Genomic DNA, 23,707 nt, shown 5'->3' with positions numbered 1-23,707 from the left:
CACCTGGGTGGCTCAGATGGCTAAGTGTCTGCCTTCAGCTCAGGTCATGATCCTAGAGTCCTGGGATCGAGCCCCATGTTGGGCTCCCAGCTCAGCAGGAAGTCTGCTTCTTCCTCTCCCTCTGCCCCTTGCCCTGCTTGTGCTCTGTCTGTCTCTCTCTCTCAAATGAATAAATAAAATCTTTTAAAAAAAATAAACAGGAGAGAATAAACAGAGAAATACTGAGGAGGCTTTAAATATGAGAAGGTATTTGGGGGTGGGGAAGGTCTTAAAATTTTATAGTGTAAGGTATAGCAATACATAATTCCAGGAGACAGATCTAAGCTCAAAGTAGGCAAGGACAAAGCCAAACCTAAGGCCTGTCCAGTTTGTATTGGGCCATCCCTCAGCCAGCCTCTGGGGCTAGAAGAGGAAGAGAAGGGGGAAGCCACCACACTGGAATCTGCAACGAGACCCTTGGGGACTGTGATGTCAGGGCCAGGACAGGTGGTGGGCATGTATGGTGGACACTTCCTCCCCAGGTCCCTCTTCTGGGAAAACCAAACCCAGAAGACTCCTTCCTAAAATTGAGCCCAAAAGTGAGTCGTCTACTCTGAGTCAAAATTATTTACTCAGTTTGATCCAAGAAAAGGGTAAAACTCAATCTGGATGGAGAAGCACAAAGTCTGATAATTTGTAAGGAAAATATTTCTGTGCTGCTTCTCAAAATGCAGATATTGTCCTTTGTGACTTAAAAAAGTATTTTAGGGCAACTCTTTCCTCTCACCACCTACCAACTATAGAAGTCTTAGTTTTCCTGGCCATCCTCCTTTTCCAGACACCATCATGCAGTTGGAGAAACTTGAGCTTACATTCCCATCCAGCCCCAAAGATCCAAGAGGAGCCTCAATTTAGGCCCAGACCTGATGGACCCACTACAAAGATGTAACCGAACTTTGTGTTCCAAGACTTCCTAGAAGGTGACAGAAGAATATACCCAGGAAAATACAACAGCATCTCTTTCTTCCCTCTTAGAATTGCTAATACGGAGATTTAGCTACTTGACCACCAGCTGTAATACCTACTCTACCTCCTCTCCCCTCCCCTTAGTGGTTGATCCAACACGACAGACCAAAAATGCTTCAACAGGAGAGGGAAAATAAGTGTCCCTATGAGAGGTGCAAGTAAAGACATTGCTCCCTTAGAAGAAATAAATTATTGAGATTCCAAAGACTGAAATAACTTTCTTTCACCAACCATCTCAGCTTGAAAGAGAATGAAAAACATTTCTTCCTGACATAATGGAAGATATAGAGATGAGAATGGCTGAACATTCAGAGAATCCAGAAGTTGAGTGTCAGTACCATATGTAAAATCCTTCTGGGAACACTACGTGGTAAATAATGAAATGTAGCAATGGATCTGGAGTTTTCCCAAGGAATTATATCAGCAATGATATTATTCCAAAGAAGAATAGATATCATTCCTCTTAGAATTTTGGGATGACTGTGGAGCATGCTGAAAGTAGCTTCTCTGTGAAAAAAGAGATGGGGTACTAATAAGTTTTAATTCCCCACAACATAATTTCTGTGAGGCAAGTTGTCTCTTTCACCTTGGACCTATCTTTCCTTCCTAGCTTAATTTTAATAATTATAAAGTATGCATACAGTTTCAATGTCTTGTAAATGTTTTGGTTCATTTACTGGCCTCAAAAAGAATCAGTGTTGCATAGGAAGTGTATATGTTTTAGAATACTGTGATCAATGATGGAATAAGACCCAAAATCAGTATTTTGCAGCAAAAGAAGAAGAGGAGAAAGAGGAGGAGGAGGAGGGGGAAGAAGAAGAGGAAGAAGGAGGAGGAGGAGGAGAAGGAAGGAAGGAAGGAAGGAAGGAAAAAGAGAAAAAGGAAGGAAGGAAGGAAAAGAAAGAAAGAAAAAGAAAGAAAGAAAGAAAGAGAAAGAAAGAAAGAAAAAGAAAGGAAAGAAAGAGAAAAAGAAAGAAAAAAGAAAAAGAAAGAAAGAAAGAAAGAAAGAAAGAAAGAGAAATAGAGCTCAGTGGCTTTGGTTCTGGTTATTTGGGGAAAGCAAAATAATTAGGGTAGGGTACATATACTAGGTTTTTTCCTGCCTTTTATTCTCTGAAGGAAACTCTGATATGCTCTTTTCACTTTCAGTTCCAAATAAATGTGCATATAAATAAACCTATTGGAATTTGGCTAAGCATATCAATAAAAAATATGTTTAAAAATGCAAACTCCTTTTCAGGTGAAATTACATATGGTGGTAGAGTTACAGATACCTGGGATCAAAGATGCCTTCGTACGGTCTTAAAAAGGTTCTTTTCTCCTGAAACATTAGAAGAGGATTATAAATATTCGGAATCAGGTGAATGACTTTTCAATATTCCGGAAAGGACCTTTTGCAAAATGTCACTGGCGGCATCTCTCAGTTTTCCATCCAGGAGCTCTCGGTGTCCAGTCATCACAGCCCAGTCCCCACGCCCGCCCGCCCCAGCCCCACGCTTGACCACCTCCAAAAGTGGCTTGGCAGTTAAAGCACGAAAATATCTTTTGTGCAGTAGCCACTTTGAATTATTTGTTCTAAAATGGTTGTATTTGGTCTAAATGTGTTTTCAAAGTTCTATAAATTTGGAGCCCTTTACCAAGGCATGGCTTTCAGCAGCACATCCCTGGATTCCCAGAATCTTGAAAGGTTCTGGAGGAGACACCCTGAAAGAGTAGGAGACTAATCACATGCTCAAGGCCTCAAGAAAAGGGAAAGCGACCAGGCACAGTAATGAAGGCAAGGAGAGTGGGGAAAACAATCCCCTTTTCTGTGGAAGGCACTTGATTATAGCCACCATCTGAACAGGCAGAGAAGGACTAACGGTGGTGGTACAAAGCTAGTCTATTTGAAACATACCTGCCTTCTGTGTTTGCAATAAACAGGCATCTATTTTGCACCTTTGGCTGACAGCCTACAAGAGTTTAAGGACTACATTGAAAATCTGCCTTTGATGGATGACCCAGAAATATTTGGAATGCATGAAAATGCCAACCTAGTTTTCCAGGTATGTGGCCTTTTAGCCTAAAATACATTTTCATATTGTGTATGTAAACTTGAAACATCAATAATCATCTCACTAGTCCCATAAATTATTATATCCTTAAATAACCAAAGTAAATGTTTCACCTCAACTTCAGCATTCGATTCCAATTTAGCCTGTTCCCTCTGGATCCTTCACAGCATCCTAAGATCCGTGCATTTTTCCCTGTCACTGGCCACTCCCCGACCTCCCGGCCTTCTACCCGCTAGTCCACCTTAACTTGGGGATTTGGACGATAATCCAGACAGTCCTTTCTCTTTTGCCCTTTTCCCTCCACACTGAGCAAATCTGTATCATATTACACAAAGGTTTATGGATCCACAGATGAGTAAGTTATAAAAGTACAATAACAAACATCCAAGACAGATAAAACAGTGTTCTTTAAAATTGTGGTCCATCAGGTCACAGTGCCAGACACGAGCAGTAGGTCCAAAGAGCAAACTGGATCATTTCACTCCTCTAAGACCTTCTGATGCCCCACCATTACCTAGGGGTAGTCCAAGTTCGTCAGCATGGCACCTGAGGCCCCTCCATTACCCGTGTACTACATACCTTTCCAGTTTATTCATCTGCCATGGTCAGGCATCTGTGGATGAACCGAAGTCATGAACTAAGGTCTGGCCCTTGGGGCCTGGAATACTATAAAGGTTGGAGACTAGGTTTGGCTCACAAGGGTGAAGGGAATCATCTTCCTTTCAACTTAAATTTTGCCCATACAAGTGTTAGAGGGTGAGGTCTACCTAGATATCAATGAATCCATAAGAAACAACAGTGGAACTTCCAGAAAAAAACCCAGGAGGTCAATGCTCTGCCACCTTATGTCATGGTTCTCTGCCATAAAAAATTGCTTTGCTGTTTAGCAAGGAGTTAGAATATTATCTTGTTTTTCATTATTCTGCTTTCAGGAAGAAAAAGAGGTGGCCAAACAAGTGTTAATATTCACTCATATCTGACAGTTTGTTCTGGAGTGGGTGGGGCATGGGGCGGGGTGGGGGGGAGAAGGGAAAGGGGAGTGTAGATATTGTAAGACTTGCTGCATCCTGTGAGAAATACAGCATTGTTGGCAGAGGTAACACTCTTGGCAGTGTGCACCGAGGAGTGTAGTTTTGTGTTTTCCATTGGTTCACAATGACTGAGAATGAGACAGCAGGCATGTAGTGAGCACGGTGGTATGCTTTTCAGTCTAGCCTCCCTTCCTCCATTTTTCTGGTAGAGTATATGCCCTACTCCCAATCTCCTCCTTTTGGGATAACAGCCCCTTCCTCATTCCATGAAATTCTGGTAAGACCTCCCTACCTTCAGAGGTGGGCATGTGACTCAGGCCTGGCCAAAGGCAGTACTCCATCACCTAGCCACTGGAATTGGTCCAAAGAACAGGTACATGGACCAGGTTGGGTGAATGAGAATTCTTCCCTAAGCTTTAGTATATATAGATGCTAGGATTGGGGGAGGGATTTCTCTTTCCTTTGGAATCACTGGCTAGCATACTGCATATCTGGAGCTGTCTGTGGCCTTATCATTGACACTCAACCCATTCCCCCTACCACATAGAAGAAGCTCATCTGCCATAGGAAAGAGAGAAACAACCAAGCATGTACTGGAGAGAAAACATTAGATCCATTCATGCCTGAGACCCATGTGACTTGTGTTCTCTTCTTCCCAGTGTATGAGCCAACAGATTTCTTTGATTAGCTGCTTTAGGTTAGCTAATTCTGCCTGCCATCAATAGAGTCTTTAATTAAAGATATGATTCCTTCCTCACTCCGCAAACTATACCTACTTAGATGCTTATTAGAAACTAGTAAAGAAAATTGGACCTTGACCTGTGCACATCAATGGAGATACAAGGCAGAGATTGCCTCCCAAAACAATAATGAGCATAAGTCAAAGGCCATCTGTATAAACTATGCACAAACAGATATCTGTTATCTCTTTTCTCATTAGAGGCTGAATAAATGGAAAGAAAAAAACAACAGAGCCTGAGTAAATAGGTAGGAAAAAACATACTAAAGGATAAAGGATAGAAAACACCATCCAGAAGATACAGACTTGCCCTCTGCAAATCACCTGCTGCAAAAACAAAAAAAATAAACAATGTGTTTTGGCATCTGAGGTAGGGTAGAAGACCTAGCCTGGAGAAAGAGAAAGCCAGAATTTGAGAATTGGCTGATACACACACACACACACACACACACACACACACACACACACACACAGGATGCCATGAGATGCCTGAGAATGAAATCTTTCAAGGAAACTAAAAATACCACAGCAGAATTAAAAACTACCCTGGAGGCTTACAGACCAGGACTGGTATATAGATTATCACACATGTGATATAAAGGACAAACTTAAACTTTCCAGAATGGAGATTAAAATGTCCAAAAATAGGGGCGCCTGGGTGGCTCAGTCCACTAAGTGTCTGCCTTTGGCTCAGATCATGACCCCAGGGTCCTGGGATTGAGCCCTGCATCAGGCTCCCTGGTCAGCGGCAGCATTATTCACAATAGCTGAACCGTGGAAGCAACCCAAGTGTCCATTGACAGATAATAAGCAAAAAAATGATATATACATACAATGGAGTATCATTCAGCCTTAAGAAGGAAGGAAATTCTTGGGGCGCCTGGGTGGCTCAGTCATTAAGCATCTGCCTTCAGCTCAGGTCATGATCCCAGGGTCCTGGGATTGAGCCCCGCATCAGGCTTCCTGCTCCGCGGGAAGTCTGCTTCTCCCTCTCCCACTCCCCCTGCTTGTGTTCCCTCTCTCGCTCTGTCTCTCTCTGTCAAATAAATAAAATCTTAAAAAAAAAAAAAGGAAGGAAATTCTGTAATATGCTACAACATGGATGAACCTTGAAGACATGATACTAAGTGAAATAAGCCAGTCACATAAAGACAAATACTGTATAATTCTATTTATGTGAGGTATTTAGAGTAGTCAAAAATCCTAGAGACAGAAAGTAGAATGGTAGTTGCCAGGGGCTGGGAAAAGGGAGAAATGAGGAGTTACTGTTTAATGGGTAAGGGGCTTCAGTTTTACAAGATGAAAAGAATTATGGAGATGGATGGTGGTGATGGTTGCACAACATTATTAATGTATTTAATACCATTGAACTGTATACTTAAAGATACTTAAGACGGTATTTTTATGTTACATGTATTTTACCACAAAAGAATTGGGGGGAAAGAAGTTAATTATTATTATAGAATTATCTCTGATAAATCAGTAACAAAAAGACTAAAAATCGAAAGTGTGCAAAATACATGAGTAATTTATAAAGATGTAATACAGATGACCAATGAACATATTTTTAAAATGCTTAACTCTGAAAAAAATAAAATAAAATGCTTAACTCTGATAACCCTCCAAGTAGAGCAAAAAAAAAAAAGAGAGAGAGAAACTTTTTACCTATTAAATTTGAAAAGATTTTTAAGCAAAGATATTAATTCTTGCAAAAATAAAAATAGGTCCTCTGATACACTATTGTTGGGAGTATAAACTGATACAGTGTTTTTAGAAATCAATATAATAATACCCATTTTAAAAATATTCTTTTGGAAATATATCATTTAAAGAATTTCAAATATAGTGGGTGAAATTCATATACAGATATTCTATTCACCAAGTTCTATAAAATCTAAAAACTAGCAATGTCCAAAACATATCTAGTAGTAATATAATAGATAAACAACTATATTAACTATGGCTCTTCATACCACCAAGTATCACACAGTCACTTAAAGCATGATTCAGGAAGATTTGTCAGTGATAGGAGAAAAATGTTCATGAAATTGAGAAAGAATGAATACTATATAAATTGTATGGGCTCAGTTTTTTTAATTAGATGCACATATACAGAGAAAATGTCCAAGTGGGGGGTAAACTAAAGTTATAAATATTTCTGAAAAGCAGGATCACGAATATTTAGTTTTTCTTTATACTTTTCTGTAGTTTCTAAATTTTCTATAATAAGCCATAACACTTTTCTAGTTGAAAAAAATGTTATTTAAATAAAAGTATGTTTCAAAACAGCATTCTCATTATTTCTTCTTCATTTTTATAAACTGTCTTTTAAATGATTAGCTAAAAAATTTTTATTCATTTTTTATTAGGGTCAAATATATATAACATAAAATTTACCCTTTTAACCATTTTTAAGTATACAGTTCAGTGGCATTAAGTACATTCACATTATTGTTCAACCAAAAATGTTTAAATATAACACTGACCACTGTGTACAATTGACCCTTGAACAGCACAGGTTTGAACTGTGTGGCCCATTTATACACGGATTTTTTTTCTTTTTTTTTAAGATTTATTTATTTATTTGAAAGAGAGAGAGAGAGTAAAGGAGCACACAGAGAGAAAAGGAGAAACAGGCTCCCCACTGAGCAGTGAGCCCGATGCAGGACTCAATTCCAGGACCCTGAAATCATGACCTGAGCCGAAGGCAGACGCTTACCCGACTAAGCCACCCAGGCGCCCCTATGAGTTTCTTACTAACATTTTCTTTTCTTTAGCTTACTTAAGAATACAGTATATAATACATACACAAAATGTGTGCTAATCAACTGTTTATGTTATTGGTAAGCCTTCCAGTCAACAGTAGGCTATTAGTGGTTACATTTTTGAAGAATCAAGTCATACATGGATTTTTGACTGTGTAACCAGGAAGGGCAATGAGCTTTAACCCCCGCATTGTTCAAGGGTCACCTGTACTGTGCATTTCCAGTGAGCACATTTTACCAATTCTATCTTCAACACAAAAATTTTCCCTTTTTGACAATTGCCATTTCTATAAGTAAATTGTACTGTAAATTATTGTCTGAGAATTCGAGCCTTCACTGTTCTGTCTCTTCCCAACATTACAGTACAAAGAGACCAACACTTTAATCAACACCATACTTGAAGTTCAGCCAAGGTCGTCATCTGGTGGAGAGGGAAAAAGCAATGATGAAATTGTCCAAGAACTTGTTGCTTCAGTCCGGACCAGAGTTCCAGGTAATAAATAATCCCTGGCTTCTGTACATCATAGGACTTTCAGGAATAAACTCAGAAAGCTGAGTGATGAGCAGGTATCCAAATATGCTTTATTACATACACTTTTCTTTATGTAGAGAGCACTTCTGACTCGGAGCTCTCCATGGAAGCCTTGAGCACCTCAACAACCCAACTGCCAGAAGCATTAGGTGCAAGTTGGTTTCTAGCCCCATGAAACTTTAACTAGACTTTTTCCTGAGCTTCCCTGTGCCTCTAGACCTGTGCTGCCCAAGACAGTAGCCACTAGCCCCAAGTGGCTACTTAAATATAAATAAGTAAAATTTAAAATTCATTTCCTCAGTTGCACTAGCCATATTTTGAGTGCTACTGTATCGGACAACACAGGTCGAAGACATTTCCATTATTGTAGAATGTGCCATTAGATAGCCCTGCTCTAGAATCCATGTCATTTTTGTTCTAGATTCAAGAGAAATGGCTAAATTATTATCACCTTGTTTTCTGGTGAGTTAAGGAATCTTCCCAAATGATCAGAGATCTACTCTCACACTTTTCTTAGAGTGACTGTAGATTTACATTTCTTAGTCTAATGTAAAAGTAAACTGTGTTTCTCTCTCTACTCACAACATTTTGACACCAAATGTGTGGGCTTTTCCCTTACATTAAGCAATTCTCCAACTCTCTGGACACCAACTGGGTATCCTACAATCCAATTATGACACTAAGCAGAGTTAGCGTGGACCCCACAGGTTAAGGGCTCAATCCCATAAGACTGCCCTCCACTTTAGATGATAATCTCAAGTCCCAAGTTGTGACCTATACTTCTGACTAACCCGCAATAATTTGGGGGTTCCTACAACCCCCTTCTTAGGTTTAAAATTTGCTAGAATGGCTCACAGAACTCAGGGAAACACATTTACCAGTTTATAATAAAAGATATAATAAAGGGTACAGATAAACAACCACATGAAGAGGTACATGGGGCAAGGTCTAGAAGAGTCTCAAGAGGAGGAGCTTCTGTCCCCATGGAGTCAGGGTACACCACCCTCCTAGTGCACAGAAGCTCTCCAAACCCCTTCAGTTAGGGTTTTTATGGAAGCTTCATTATTAGGCATAATTGACTAAATCATTAGCCATTAGTCATTAATTCAATCTCCAGCTCCTCTCCCTTCCCAAGAGGTCAGAGGGGGAAGCTGAAAGTTCCAACAGTCTAATCCCATGGTTGGTTCCCCTGACAAAGAGCCCCCCACCCTTAGAGGCTTTCCAAAGCCATCTCATTAACAAAGACCCAGGCTTATGTTATGAATAACAAAAGACGCTCCTTTCACCTTTAACACTCAGAAGCTATTGTAGGAGCCAGGGTCAAAGCCAAATATAAAAAATGATGCAACCTATCACTCTTATTACTTAGGAAATTACAAGGGTCTGGGGGGCTCCAGCCAGGAGGAACCAGGGACAAAGACCAAAATATTTATTTCTTATTATATCACCATACAACAGACAGAGTCTTGCCAATCCTCCTAAGACCCCCAGAAGAAAAGGCCTGTGTGACCTCAAAAGCCAGTCGTCTCCTCCCAAAACAGGCCCTCAAAAGAGGCCTTCTGAGTAGAGGGTTCTGTTGATGGTGAAGCAAACTGTGTCAGTTAGTTTAGGAAGCGATTTTTAACAAATATGAGATGGAGGGCTGGGTGGAAAAGGGATACATAGGCAGGTGGCTGGCTGGAAGACTGTGTACTTGGTTCACAGAGTTCCACTGACACCTAGGAGATTTTTCTCTCTGAGCTTAATACAGCTTATACTTTCAGCGTGAAATAAGCAATGCCATCTGCTAAGGCAAAGGGGACAGGGATGTGACTGGTTCAGTAAGAGACCTGAGGGTTTGGAATAGCCCCTCAGGGGCTGATAGGGGACCCGGGACGTATGAGCACAGCACCGGGGATGACCCGAGACTAGACTCACCCACACCGCTGTGTGATTTTTCTAGAGCAGTGAAAATGCAAATTCAGAAGGAATTCAGTATATGGACTTCAGAGCCACTCACTAACACTTCACTCAGACATGCAGGCAAAATGCTGGTCCTTCATTTTTGTATCGCTTCTATGAGCCTCCAGTTGCTAGACTGTAGGGAAAAGGAAGAGCAGAACTTTCGATCCAGCCTGAACCATGGGCCTAATAACTGAGTCAGTCCCTTTGAATAATGCTCAGGAACGAGATAAATGCTACACCTGCCTCATCCCTCATTCTCCCCCCACCCACCCCCTCGTCTCTGAAATGCAGTGCACGTGTGCAGGGAAGAGGGCGGCTTACATGCCTGCATGGCAGAGAAAATTCAGGGTCGCTGGCACCTCTGGTCCCAGGGATGGCCCTCACCTGCCAGGTAACCGCTTGTCCTGATGGCCTTTTGCCACTGAGGTCTGTGCGGGGCCTGACTCCCATTCAGCCCCGGCCCAGGTGCAGAAGTCATCGGCTTTGTAAGAGTTAAGCTAAGTGCATGACGATAGCAGTGTTAGGAGGACAGCCATCCATGATGATCAATCTGAGGAATCAGCTGTGTGTGTTTCAGAAACACTAGAAATGGAGAGTGCATCGGAGAGCCTTTTCATCAGGGATCCTCAAGGACGCCTTAACTCCTTGACTACCATGCTCGGACAAGAAGTGGACCGCTTTAACAAGCTACTGAAGTTAATACACGTATGAGCGCTCACTGCCCGCATTGCTGATGGGCAGCAAAGCTTTGTAGAGAAGCGTAGCCTCGGAAGAATCGTCCGGTTCCCACCACTTCAGCATTTCCGTTTGGATATGCTAACAACTCTGCCAACACAACTTGGCTAAAATGGAATTGACCCCCATCCAACGAGTCTGTTCCCCTTCTCTAATAAGGCCTCCATCAGTCTGTGACGTTACAGATCCCAGTGTCCTCGTTATCCTAACTTACACCCCTGGAATGAGCATTGACTCTAGACATTTGATCAAGGACCGAAGCACTGAATTAAGAGAGATTCAGTGCATGTTCCTGATGTCTGGTTTGCATATAATAACACAGTCTTTATGACGACTATAAAAACCAGAGTTTCTCCAAGTTGGGCCACAAAATGCTCGCGTTAGAATCTGCCATGTGGCATGTTCAAAATGTAGATTCCCTGATCCCACTCCAGACCTACTGAGTTAGAATTCCTTGAGAAATTCCTGGGATTATGAATTTTAAATAAACTCCCCCAGATGATTTCACTGCCACTAAAATTTGAGGACAACTATTGGGAGACTTTGCCTATGTTCCGGAACACTTTCTGGATGGCCTTGAATTTGTAATGATGGCTAAAGGCCTCCCTGGTTTCTCTGTGCAAAACTTTGATAAGGGAAACACAAAAACTTTTAGAGACCAAATACTGAATATTACCCGGAAAGATTTTGCTGCCCAGCAAGGACCAAATACCTAGCACAAAGTCAAGGCTCGGTGGTAAGATTGGGGAGGACAACTGGTGTAAATCTTTTAAAGCCAAAGACTGTCTCCTATTAGAAAAGCAGTCTCCCGATGTTGCTGGTTGGCTGGCAATACTTAGGCTTGTGGGTTAGGGGGGCACCGGTCAGCTGAATATGTGAAGTCCTCACCTTGGGACTGGGGATCTAGACAGCTGTATACCAGTGTCACAGGCCACGTGGCCAGCCCAGGGCTTATCTCCTTCTACACTGAAAGAGCCAAGATAGAGATTAAGCTGCTGTGATAAAGACCTCCAAATACAATGACCAAAACAAGGTAAAAATTCACTTCCCTCTCAGGTAACAGCCCAGAAGAAGCCCTATAGGGCAGGTAGTTCATCTTGCTCTGTGAGCTCATCTAGGGTCCCCAGCTGGAGGGTTGGCTCTTCCAGTCTCAACAGCTAGCCTGCATCTCTGGGCCTAAGGTGGCTGCTTCTATTGTCCCCTTTTGCCAGCCAGGGGGACAGGGGAAAGAGAGGGCTGAGAGAAAGCTCATAAAAATGTGACCCAGAAATTGCATACATCATTTTTTTCCTGTACCCCATTAGCCAAAATTTGGTCACATGGCCATACCCCAGCTGCAAGGGTGGTGGGAAATACAGTCTCTATATTGGATTGCTGTATGCCCAGCTAAAATGAAGGGAGGACTGTTGTTCAGAGGACGAACATGGATGCTGCTCATGTCTGGCCTCCTCCACATCATGACCTTTCACCTACTTGAAGATGGACAAATCCAAATGTCACTTCCTCCAAAAAGTCTTCCTGACACACCAGCCCATCCCTCCACCATCAGATAACTTAGGAGCCCCTCCTCAGCACTCCATCATTTCAGGTGTCTGTGTCTATCACAGTACCTGCCACATTACTTTGTAATTTCCCCTCCATGAGGAGGGCTCCCCCATGAGTCAATGAACTTCTTGAAGAGAAGGAAACTAGTATATTAGCCATCTTTGTTTCCCTAGTCCCTGACACATCCTAAATCTTTGTGACTATTTGAATGGGCGAATGAATAAGTGTGGCTCTCAAGTCTCCTTGTGGCCACTTCTGGTCAAATGTTACCGTCTCCCAGTAATGGAGGGATTCACCTACAGGAAGAAGAGGGCAGAGTCCAGGAAGAAGCAGCCTGCAAGGCAGTCGGGAATCACGGCAGGGCACTCCTGTCTGAGGGAGAGGTGGTGGCCCCTCACCGCCCCCCCATCCTGACTCTGGCCCAGCCTCACCTTCATTTCACCCAGGGAATAGGAAGGCAGCACCGCGGCGGCAATAAGAAAGGCCAAGGAAGGTGGCAGCACCCCGGGGAGCCCATTCTCCTCCCTCTAGTGACGGAACTGTGAGCCAGGAGGTTCCTGGGGGAGATGAGGCCAGCCTGTTAGTCAGGCTTCTAGCCATAGAGAAGAACATCTTGAAGTACACTTTCTCCCACTGAACATTCTTCTCTGGGAGAATCGGCCGCAAAGTGACCTCTATTTTAAGCAGACCTAGAAGACCCTAGCTGCCTAACCTCCCCCCCCCCCCATAACTTAAGCATTCTCCCAGCATTTTACATAAGTCTTCTGCTTCTTTTTCCATTTTCGGTATCTAAGGTAGAATACCGCCTCGGCTGTGGCTGAGAGCCCCCTTGCTTTCCAACACTACCAAGGGCTCCTAATGTCCCAAGGGCAGATCTAACTAAAACTCTTCTTTTTCATACTACTGCCTCTTGTGAAGAGAGACGGGGTGTGGGGGGGGGTTGCTGAGGGGGATAACCCTATGAGGGAAGGGAAGGCTGACTAACCTTGTTCATCCACATATGGCCTATCTCCAGAACTATATGGTCCTGGACCTTATTTTGTTTTTAAATCCAGATAAATTTGGCCTCCAACGTCTTTCTGTAATATCTTCCCAGTAGATAGCAGTAGTTTTCACAAAACTGGAACCTGTGCAGGCCCTACCAATCCCACACCAGCCTTCCTCTTTAACCCATACTGCCCTGGGCTTCCTGAGGCTGCTACCAGCCTCTGACTTTTGTGGTGGCGAGGGGAGGGTGAGGGGATGTCCTAAGGAAGTGTTTCCAGTTCAAGGAGACTCTCTGGTACCAGCTGAAAGATTGGTCTCATCTAAGAATCTTCCCTCTCTGCTCTAACCTCAGAGGCCATGGGCAGCCCCGGGGCAGAGCTCCCCGGAGGCCTGAGGTAGTTGCCACCACCACCCCCATGCTTCCCAAATAACTAACCGTCAGGCCCATTTTTCCTTTAGCCTGAAGGAAAGCTGTTCAGTGGCAGTTCTTGAAACCACTTCTCGAGGCTTCAGGGGATATTTCTCCTCCTTCCCCTCTTTCCACTTCATTGGATTCTGCTATTAACCACCTGAACCCCCCGCACCCCCACCCAGCTCTTCCACCCCTATGGTCACATGTTGTAAAAATGGATGAAAGACTGGAGGGTCTGGCCCAGCAGACCGTGTACCGAGAGGATGGAACCCAGCAAGTGGGCCCTTCAGCCCAAGGCAGTACCAGCTGCCTCAAATGAGTGGCACTCACACTTGATAATTACATCTGTGAAAGGTATCTCCCCATTCTTGTTCTTTCAGACTTCTCTGGAAACACTCAACAAAGCCATCGCCGGCTTAGTGGTGATGTCTGAAGAAATGGAGAAGGTGTATAACAGTTTCCTCAACAACCAGGTTCCTTCTCTGTGGTCCAGCACAGCCTACCCATCCCTGAAGCCACTAGGATCATGGGTCAAAGACCTCATCCTGAGGACTGCGTTTGTGGACGTAAGAAAATTCACTTCTTTGGGGTTTGATGAACACGGTAGGCCTTAAGGTCCTTAGGAAGCCCTAGCAAACTGAAACACTAGCAACCATTGAGGGATCATCCGAGCCCAAAGAAACAGAAACTTCCCGAATGGCATCAATTTGGAAGTCATGCTCATTATAATGTACTTTGCCCTTGGCCCTTATCCCCACATCCCATTTTAGTTTCAGATCTAGTTCATAGGACCCCACCGTGAGGTACAGAACCAATCTGACATGGGTCCAAACTGCCAGGTGTGACCTTGCTGTGGTCTCCCCTCTTCCACACCCCCTGTAATAACCAGCTTCTGGATTTATGGTCAGGCTGTTGGGTGAGGAAGGGGGGACAGACAGGCAGTGAGAACGGGGCTGGTGACTAACTCAGGCTGGTTGAGATTCTGTCTCCTGAGAGGCCCTCCAGAATATGACTTTGATTTAAATAACAAACTCCATTTCAGAAAAACAATACATGATGATGTAATGTTTCTCCTTTAGTTGTGGCTCAAAAGGGGGCAGCCTAAGTCCTTCTGGATCTCCGGTTTCTTCTTTCCTCAAGGATTTCTAACAGGTAACAAACCGTGATTTCCCAAGAAAAATCCCACCGAAAAGACCGTGATTTGTTACATGCTGGGTTTCTAGGAACCGGGGGAAAGGCCTGGCTGCCAATGACCTAACCGTGGACTGTTGGTTGTAGGGCAGTTCGGTGAGGCCCTGCTCTTCTTCACTTGCCAGGGGAAAGGATGACAGAAATAGCAGCCGCTCCCCTACAACTTAATCCCAGACCCTCTCCGTTGTGCACGCGAGTGCACTGCTGCTGTGAAGGTCCACAGCACTCCCCAGTCCCTGTGCGACCCGTGCGACCAGTGCGACCCGTGCGACCCATGCGACCCATGCGACCCGTGCTTAAAGGCACCACCTGCTCACCCCCTGCTCTGGCCCCACCTCAGCGCAGCTTCCTTCCCTCTAAAAAATACTCCTTCTGTCCTTCCATCAGCCCTCAAGGACTCCAGCTAGAGGGCCCAGCCCTTAATCTGTCTCATCCTGAATCCCTTATTAACAGCCCATACAAGACAAGCTGAGCAGGACTCTGAAGTTAGGGAGATGGGGCTCTGGAACTCCTGCACTGGTCTGTCTCCCTCACTGCAGAGCAGTGCCCTTGAGACTTGGCCTTCCTCCCTCTCTTCCCAGCCCCGCCATGGCTCCACCCCTCCCAACATCACCGCAGGCTTCCCAGCTGATGAACTAATACAGAATAAGGCATTAGTGGTTGAGACTTCTCAGTGGAGAGGAGGCTCTCAAACTGATGGAGGCAAGCGGAGGCCGTGTTCGAGAAACGGCAGTGTTGTTCCGAGGACCCAGCTTTCTGGTTTTCGTATTTATAGGAACTCTTCAAAATCATGCTCGGAAATACAATTTGCCTATAGATGAGCTGAGTTTCAAATACAACATGATTCCTACCTACCGGGATCAAGCTGCAGTTATAGAAGCTGCCAAGACAGTGCAGTTTGGACAAGAATTGCCCATGGACTTGGAGGTATTGTCCCCCTGACTACTGTTACAGCAAAGCAGCTCTGTCCCTCTGCCATTTGAGGTCTCAGCCAACCTCCCCTGCCCCACTCCCCTACTGCCTCCCACACGAAGGAGCACGAGAAGCAGGACAAGATTCACACCCCTCAGACAAACTCCCCAGTCTAGCAATGCCTAGATGGAACTGCCTAAATTAGTCTGATTTATAGAGATATTTTTTAAAGTAACACTTTATTTCTTTAGATTCCTATGGCAACTTTCTCCTTCTTATGGAGAAAAGGGTTAAATATCAGGACTTTAGCCAGATGTTAAAAACAAAGGTTTCAGAATCAGGCAGGCCTGAGTTTAAATTCTGACTTTCCCCTTTGCCAGCTGTGTGTGCTAGGGCAATGACTCATATGTCTGCATCGCAGTGTTCTCATCTGTAAAATGGGGCTGCTGCTGCTAACCTCAGAGTTGTAATGCAGTAAAAATAACCAGCGCATAATGCTCCCGCAATAAATTATTATTATAGGCTGAATTTATTTGCTGTTCATTCAACTGCCTCCTAGCAGAAGGAATATACCAATATATCATACATTATATAACCATAAATACATGACGTAATTAATAGGAATGCACTAAGGAAGCAGTTTAAACTCCTTGCCTACATAGTTTACTCCCTCTAGAGCAGAAGTTCTCAAAGTGTGGTTCCAATACCAGGAGCATGGGCATCACCTGGGAACTTACTAGAAATGCAAATTCCAAGGACCCATTCCAGATCTACTGAATCAGAAACCCTGCGCTGGAACCCAGAAATCTGTACTGTGACAGTCCTACCTGGGGTTCTTAGCCCACTAAAGTTTGAGAACCACAGCTCTAGAGTATCAGTGATTCTCAACCTTGACTGAAGGTTAGAATCACCTGTGGAGCTTTTCAAAAATCCCAGTGCCCAGACTACACCCCAGTTACATCAGAATCACTGCAATTTCATTAGGCACCATTATTTTCCAAAGCTCCCCTGGTGATTCCAGTGTACAGCCAGGGATGAGCACCACCGCTGCCAATCTGAGCTGCCCAGCTTCAGTGTGCTGAGGGGGTATCGATGGGGCACTGGAGCTCTGCCTCCAAGCACCTACCCACACTAGTGAGCTGTATAAATATAATTTTCTACACGTGCCACAAAATCAAACATCTGCTCCAGATTGTTTTTTCCAAGAAAGTGTTCACTCCTCAATCAGCATAGTTGTGGTGAATGGCTTTACTAAACTTTCCTTAACATATCCTGGCATCAGTTAGTAGAAATTGCTCCTGGATAATTCTATCAGTATCCACCCCACTCAGATCTGATTGATCTACTCTTTGTTCTCATGAGCAAAAACTTACAAAGACCAAACTGATCCAATATTCATGGCTTACTTATGAAATACTATAATATCCCATACCTCTTAATTATCTGGGTTTTTTTTAAGATTTTATTTATTTATTTGACAGAGAGACAGTGAGAGAGGGAACACAAGCAGGGGGAATGGGAGAGGGAGAAGCAGGCTCCCCGCTGAGCAGGGAGCCCGATGCGGGGCTCGATCCCAGGACCCTGGGATCACGACCTGAGCCGAAAGCAGACGCTTAACAACTGAGCCACCCAGGCGCCCCAATTATCTGTATTTAAAATGACAATAAAAAGGGTTACATTTTTAAGGAAATTTGTTTTAGCATCAAAATCCTTTTTAAAGTAAAAAGAAAATAAACTGAGAGTTGCACTCCTCATTATTTTGAGCCCCTTCTTAGGCAGGAGGGTGTCCCAGGCCCACATCAGGAATAACTGAGGCCTCGGAAAGGCACCCACATAAAAGTTCTCGCCAAGGCCTTCCAGAACGCTGGCCCTGCTCTGGGCCTGGCACATTTGTACCTGCCCCAGGAGGCTGACAGACGGAAGCTTACACTGACCACCAGGACCTCTGTCCCTCCACCGTGCCCCAACCCACAGCACACCTCCACCTTGGATCATGGGCACTGAGCCATGACAGTGCTTTAGATCTCTGCCTTCTATGGAGATGGCAGGTCGTATGGTGGGCCCAACTCCTGGTCCTCCCAGTGAATGTCTGCAAGAGACTGTGCTCACACAGCTTTCGTTCCGCTACGTACAAGCAGGGCCACTGTCCTCCCGTTTGCCACCTTTGTGCGGTTTAGGAAAACACAGTCCCTCTGGGTGGCTGCCCAAATGGCTCCCACCCATGGCCCGGCAAGGGCAGCCTGTAGTAAGGCAAACGTGCACAAGCGGGTGCAGCAGCCCCCCAACAGGAAGGCAGGCCCCACACTGCCTGCCCAAGAGACGAAGCTCGGGACGCTAGGAAGTGAAGACCAGCCAAAAAGAGCTTACCATTCTTTTATTCCCAATAAAAAGATACTACCCGTGTCCATACAGCTTGGTCACTGCCTGCAGGTGTGAAGCTCCCATTATCCAAAAGATAACTGGCTCCACAAGTGGCCAAACGCGCTCAGTGTTTGAGGGAGGACGACACAGAAGCCTACAACCGGCCAAAATTGTGCTCCCGCAGCGGCGTCCAATCACGGGTCACTAAGGGGCAGGGTCTTTCTGTCTCTCTTTCTCCCCCCTTTAATAGGAACATGAAAAATCTAGCATAATTTCTGAAGACAAAAAAGGAACTTTCCACTGGTGCTCTGCAAGTGTTACTACAGATACAGAATCTATCTTGAGGTCACCCAGGCCCTCGAAAGACCTTGCTAAAAAGAACATGATAGTTACAGCCCTCCTATCCCATCTGCTTCCCGTGAGAAGGAGAAAGTCATAATATCATACCAGATCATTTGAAGCCCATAAATGGTATCCCTTATTAGAGGTCCTGGTGGACTGTGGGAAGTATGAGATTTGGTGTCAAACCGAGAAGCAAGTCGTTTTACCTTTCCAAGCCTCGGTATTCTCCTCTCTAAAATGTGAGTAATAACAGCAATCTATAGAGTGGTTCTTAGAATTAACTCGTGAGGATGTGGGACTCAGGAAATGGCCCACAACAGCTAATCCCCCTCTCCTCTTCTCACCTTAAAACGTCTCGTCATCTTTCAGTTGCCCTCTCCTGAGGATGGTGTTCTTGTTCATGGAATGTTCATGGATGCTTCTCGATGGGACAATACGGAGATGGTGATAGAGGACGCATTGCCAGGACAGATGAATCCAATGCTGCCTGTGGTGCATTTTGAACCTCAACAAAATTATGTGCCAAACCCAACACTTTACCACTCCCCACTTTATAAAACAGGGGCCCGGGCAGGAACACTCTCAACCACAGGTAAGGATGTGCCAAGATTGGCCCAAATGATGACAAAACGCAAACTACAAAGTCCAAAAAAAAAAAAAAGCTATACTGTGCAAGGAGAGATCTTAAGCCAATTAGCAAGGCTTAAAATGAGGCCACTTATAACATACTAATTTATAAATGTTATAAATTCTCTTTCTTTTAACTCTGAGTATGGACTAACATCATAAAACTAATGCTTTCTTCTATTAGTCTAATAAGTAGAAAATAGAGCTTATTGAGCAGTGACTTTTATTTTCAAAATGATGACCTGAGTAGACATGAAAATCTCTCTCCCACCAAAGCCACTGAGACTCATCATAGAAAACGGATTTGAAAATGAACCAAAAATGGAATGCCATGTTGCAAAAAGGGGAATCCGAGTGGGCCTGAAACTAAGATGCAGCCCTGAGAAAAGAAACCAAGTAGAAAGCCCCATCAACAGAGAAGCTGATGATCTGCCCACACACAGCTAGGACACCGCCAAAGAGTGAGCAGGGAATGAGCTGAGGAAATCCCTCACAATACAGCACAATGCAATTAAAAAAAAAAAAAAGTGACATTGTGAAAGGAGCCAAAATTTCCAGTATTTATCTAGTAGGCAATCTGGAAGGAGAAAGAGAATGGAAGAGGGATAATAATGGTTGATAATTTCCCAGAACTGAAGGAAACACTTGAGTCCCCAGATTACAAGATCTCACAAAGTGGTAGGAGTGATTTTTTTAAAGCATACAACAAAGAAATAAATTTTAAAAGATATATCAAAGCAATACTTAAGACTATCAGAGATAAAGAAAATACTCAAAGCAAAGAGATAAATATATGAATACACTGGAACTAAAATTCCCAAGAATGAGAATCAGATTGACACCAAGCATCTCTCTTTATCCACAGCGCACATAAAAAGAAAATAGACAAACATCTTTTTTTTTTTAAGATTTTATTTATTTATTTGACAGAGAGAGCCAGAGAGCACAAGCAGGGGGAACGGCAGAGGGAGAAGGAGAAGCAGGCTGCCCACTGAACAGGGAGTCTGATGCGAGGCTCGATCCCAGGATCTTGGGATCATGACCTGAGCCAAGCAGATGCTTAACCAACTGAGCCACCCAGGCACCTCAAGAGACAAACATCCTTAAAGGCTGAGGAAAAACAACTTTGAACCATAGAACTGCAACAAATGCAACCAAATTATCATCTAAAAGGGAAGGAGTAGTAAACCTATTTTTGGACATACAGTGGCTCTAAATTAATCACCACTGACCCTCTATTTAAAACACACACACACACACACACACACTTAAATCTTAATAGTTTGACCATAAAAATGATTTTAAGAACTTGAAACTAAATTTCCAGATGATAGAAATATGGGAGAGGGGCAAGGTAGAAAGAACTAAAACATTTTCTCATTTGAGTAGAGAATATAGATACTGATAAATATTTTTCTAATAAAATCTTCAATTACAGTATGTTCTCAAAGAGTAACATACGGAATAGGACTAAAATAGACACTCCTATCATGTCTTCATCTCCCCCTCCTATGACAAATCTAAAAACATATTAAAATTAATAATGATATGTACAAGTTTCTATGTGGACATATGCTTTCATTTACCTTGGATAACTATCTAGGTATGGAATGACTGGATCATGTGGTAAGTACGTGGTTCAACTTTTTAAGAAACAGCCAAACTGTTTTCAAAGTGGCCATACCATTGAACACTCCCACCAGCAGTGTGTAAGGGTTCCAGTTCCTCCACATCCTCACTACCACTTAGGATGACCAGTCCTTTTAATTTTAGATGATAGATAGATAGATAGATAGATAGATAGATAGATAGATAGATGGAATGATAGAATATAGTGGTATCTTCTTGTGGTTTTACTTTGCATTTCCCTAATGACTAATGATGTTAGCCATCTTTTCTGGTACTTATTTATATCTTCATTGATGAACTGTCTGTTCAAGTCTTTTACCCATTTTTTTAAAAAAGATTTTATTTGAGAGAGAGAGCGAGCATGAGAGCGAGCACAAGCAGGGGGGAGGGGCAGAGGCAGAGGAAGAAGCAGGCTCCCCACTGAGCAGGGAGCCCTACGTGGGGCTCAATCCCAGGACCCTGGGGTCATGACCCAAGCTGAAGGCAGACACCTAACTGACTGAGCCACTCAGGCGCCCCCTTTTACCCATTTTTTTAAGAGTCATTTGTCTTATTATTGGCTAAAATTCCAACAGGAACCCTGTCTTCTTGGCAAGAGGAACCAAGGAAAGGTAGTAATTAAAATGATATTGCAGGGGCGCCTGGGTGGCTCAGTCATTAAGCGTCTGCCTTCGGCTCAGGTCATGATCCAGGGTCCTGGGACCGAGCCCCACATTGGGCTCCCTGCTTGCCGGGAAGCCTGCTTCTCCCTCTCCCACTCCCCCTGCTTGTGTTCCTGCTCTCGCTGTCGCTCTCTCTCTGTCAAATAAATAAAATCTTTAAAAAAAAAAATTTTTAATGATATTGCGCTAGCACAAGACTCAACAAGCAGATCAATGCACTGGATACAGACCCCAGACCACAGAAACACACTGTGTATATTGGTTTAAAATTGGTCAGGAAGGGGCGCCTGGGTGGCTCAGTGGGTTAAGCGTCTGCCTTCAGCTCAGGTCATGATCTTGGGGTCCTGGGATCAAGTCCCACATCAGGCCCCCTGCTCAGCCAGGAGTCTGCTTCTCCCTCTCCCTCTGCCCCTCCCCCTGCTTGTGTTATCTCTCTCTCTCTCTCTCTCTTTCTCTCAAATAAATAAATAAATCTTAAATAAAATAAAATAGGTCAGGAAGAGAGAAATTATTCCACAAATGGTGCTCAGACAATTGGTTATACCAAACTTAGACCCTATGTCATACTACATACAAATATTAAATCACTGATGGATACTTTACACTTAATCATCACTAAATTTTAAAATTATTATTAACCCTAATGAAATAATGACTCTAAGTAATAATTATCAACAGCTGCTAACATCCCAACAAAGAAAGAAAATCAGACATAAGGTACTTCCTGATGAAAATACACACCACCTATTCAAGTATTCTTGTCCCAAAAAACTCAAACCTGAATGTGATCATGCCTCTAGATCTCACCACCCCTTTACAGGGATAGAGGAACATGCTTAAAATCACCACAGGGAAGCTGTCAGCAAAAATCCAGACTCTGGGAAACTTTATAGGATAGTCTGGTTGTTTCAACAATTACAAGGGAGTGGCAAAAGGAACAGAGGGAGAACCTACCAATTTTAAGAAATTTGAGAGACACATCACTGGAGCACCTGTGTGGCTCAGTGGGTTGGGCATCTGACTCTTGATTTTGGCTCAGGTCGTGATCTCAAGGTTGAGGGATCAAGCCCCATGTCAGGCTCCATGCTGGTTGCAGAGCCTGCTTGGGATTGTCTCTCTTCCTCTCCCCCCACTCCCACTCACACACACACTCTCTCTCTCTCTCAAAAATAAAATAAGACACATCACTATTGCAAGGCATGGACCTTATCTGAATCCTGAATCAAACTCACAGTTAAATGTGTGTGTGTGTGTGTATGCTGTTTGTACTATAAAATGGCCCTCAAGCACTGCCAAGGCACCATGCAGGGCGTGGCACACAAAGGGAAGGGAAGGGGAGATACGGGCATTCTCTGCTGGCAACACCACCACCTTCCCCAACTTCCACATAGATGGGGTTTGCTATGAATGCAGTGCCATCTTGAGAGCCGAATGCTCTTCTTCTTACACTGGTCCTGGCCCCTCACACAGGCCCACGATGAAAAAAGTGCAAAAGTGACCTCTTACTTCAGATGTCCCAGAGCTGAGGACCAAATATCTGCAATTGTGTTTAGTCATTTCAGGAGCCCTGGTGCCTAACTGCAGGGTGAAACAAAGGATGGATGGATGGATGGATGGATGGATGGATGGACGGACGGACAGATGGACAAATGAACAGATGCCCGACCTACCAACTGTATCCCAAGTCCCACTAAAAGCTCAAGGCTGAATCCTAGTCCAGTGTTCCCTCAGTCAGCCTGCAGAGAATTTGAAACATATTTTACAAGATTATACAAAGTCGAAGCTGGACAGGTCCTAAAGGATCATTTGTTCTAACATCTTCATCTTATAGAGCATAAAACTGAAATCCATAGAGGGTTAGTTGCCCATTATCTTTAGAGACTGAGTCAGGTCTGAAACCCAAGTGTCTTGACTCCCAGTACAGTGCTCTTTGTATCAAGGGGTTATTCTTTTGTCCTTGTATCCTTAACTAGGTCATTCAACCAACTTTGTGGTGACTGTCCTCTTACCCTCCAAGCGTTCCAAAGATTATTGGATTGCCAAGGGATCAGCTTTGCTCTGCCAGCTCAATGAGTGAAAAGTCGCCACCTCCTGCTAAAAAAGAACCAGGCCGGAGATCTTTCCTGATGGGGGACAAAGGTCTGCATAACTTATATGTGAGCAAAATAGCTTTACTTCAGATCTGACTTAAGGGTAGTAAGTGTGGTTTTTCTCTTCTAATCTAAAATAAAGTG

General features: G+C 43.7%; 1 protein-coding gene across 1 annotated transcript in view; it reads left to right on the top strand.

The window, feature by feature from the left end:
• Nucleotides 1–23,707, top strand: part of DNAH6 (dynein axonemal heavy chain 6) — a 239,399-nt gene extending 215,692 nt beyond the window's left edge. Inside the window, exons 69-77 of the mRNA XM_078056370.1 lie at nucleotides 2,246–2,365; nucleotides 2,929–3,050; nucleotides 7,958–8,087; nucleotides 10,648–10,775; nucleotides 14,130–14,315; nucleotides 14,829–14,901; nucleotides 15,716–15,867; nucleotides 18,925–19,147; nucleotides 23,447–23,707. Of these exons, the coding sequence (XP_077912496.1) occupies nucleotides 2,246–2,365; nucleotides 2,929–3,050; nucleotides 7,958–8,087; nucleotides 10,648–10,775; nucleotides 14,130–14,315; nucleotides 14,829–14,901; nucleotides 15,716–15,867; nucleotides 18,925–19,147; nucleotides 23,447–23,550 (1,238 nt within the window). The 3' untranslated portion in view covers nucleotides 23,551–23,707. The remainder of the gene's footprint in view (nucleotides 1–2,245; nucleotides 2,366–2,928; nucleotides 3,051–7,957; nucleotides 8,088–10,647; nucleotides 10,776–14,129; nucleotides 14,316–14,828; nucleotides 14,902–15,715; nucleotides 15,868–18,924; nucleotides 19,148–23,446) is intronic.

Source organism: Halichoerus grypus, chromosome 10 (assembly GCF_964656455.1).
Source record: "Halichoerus grypus chromosome 10, mHalGry1.hap1.1, whole genome shotgun sequence".
Taxonomy (NCBI): domain Eukaryota; kingdom Metazoa; phylum Chordata; class Mammalia; order Carnivora; family Phocidae; genus Halichoerus; species Halichoerus grypus.
This window is presented reverse-complemented; position numbering and strand designations above follow the sequence as displayed.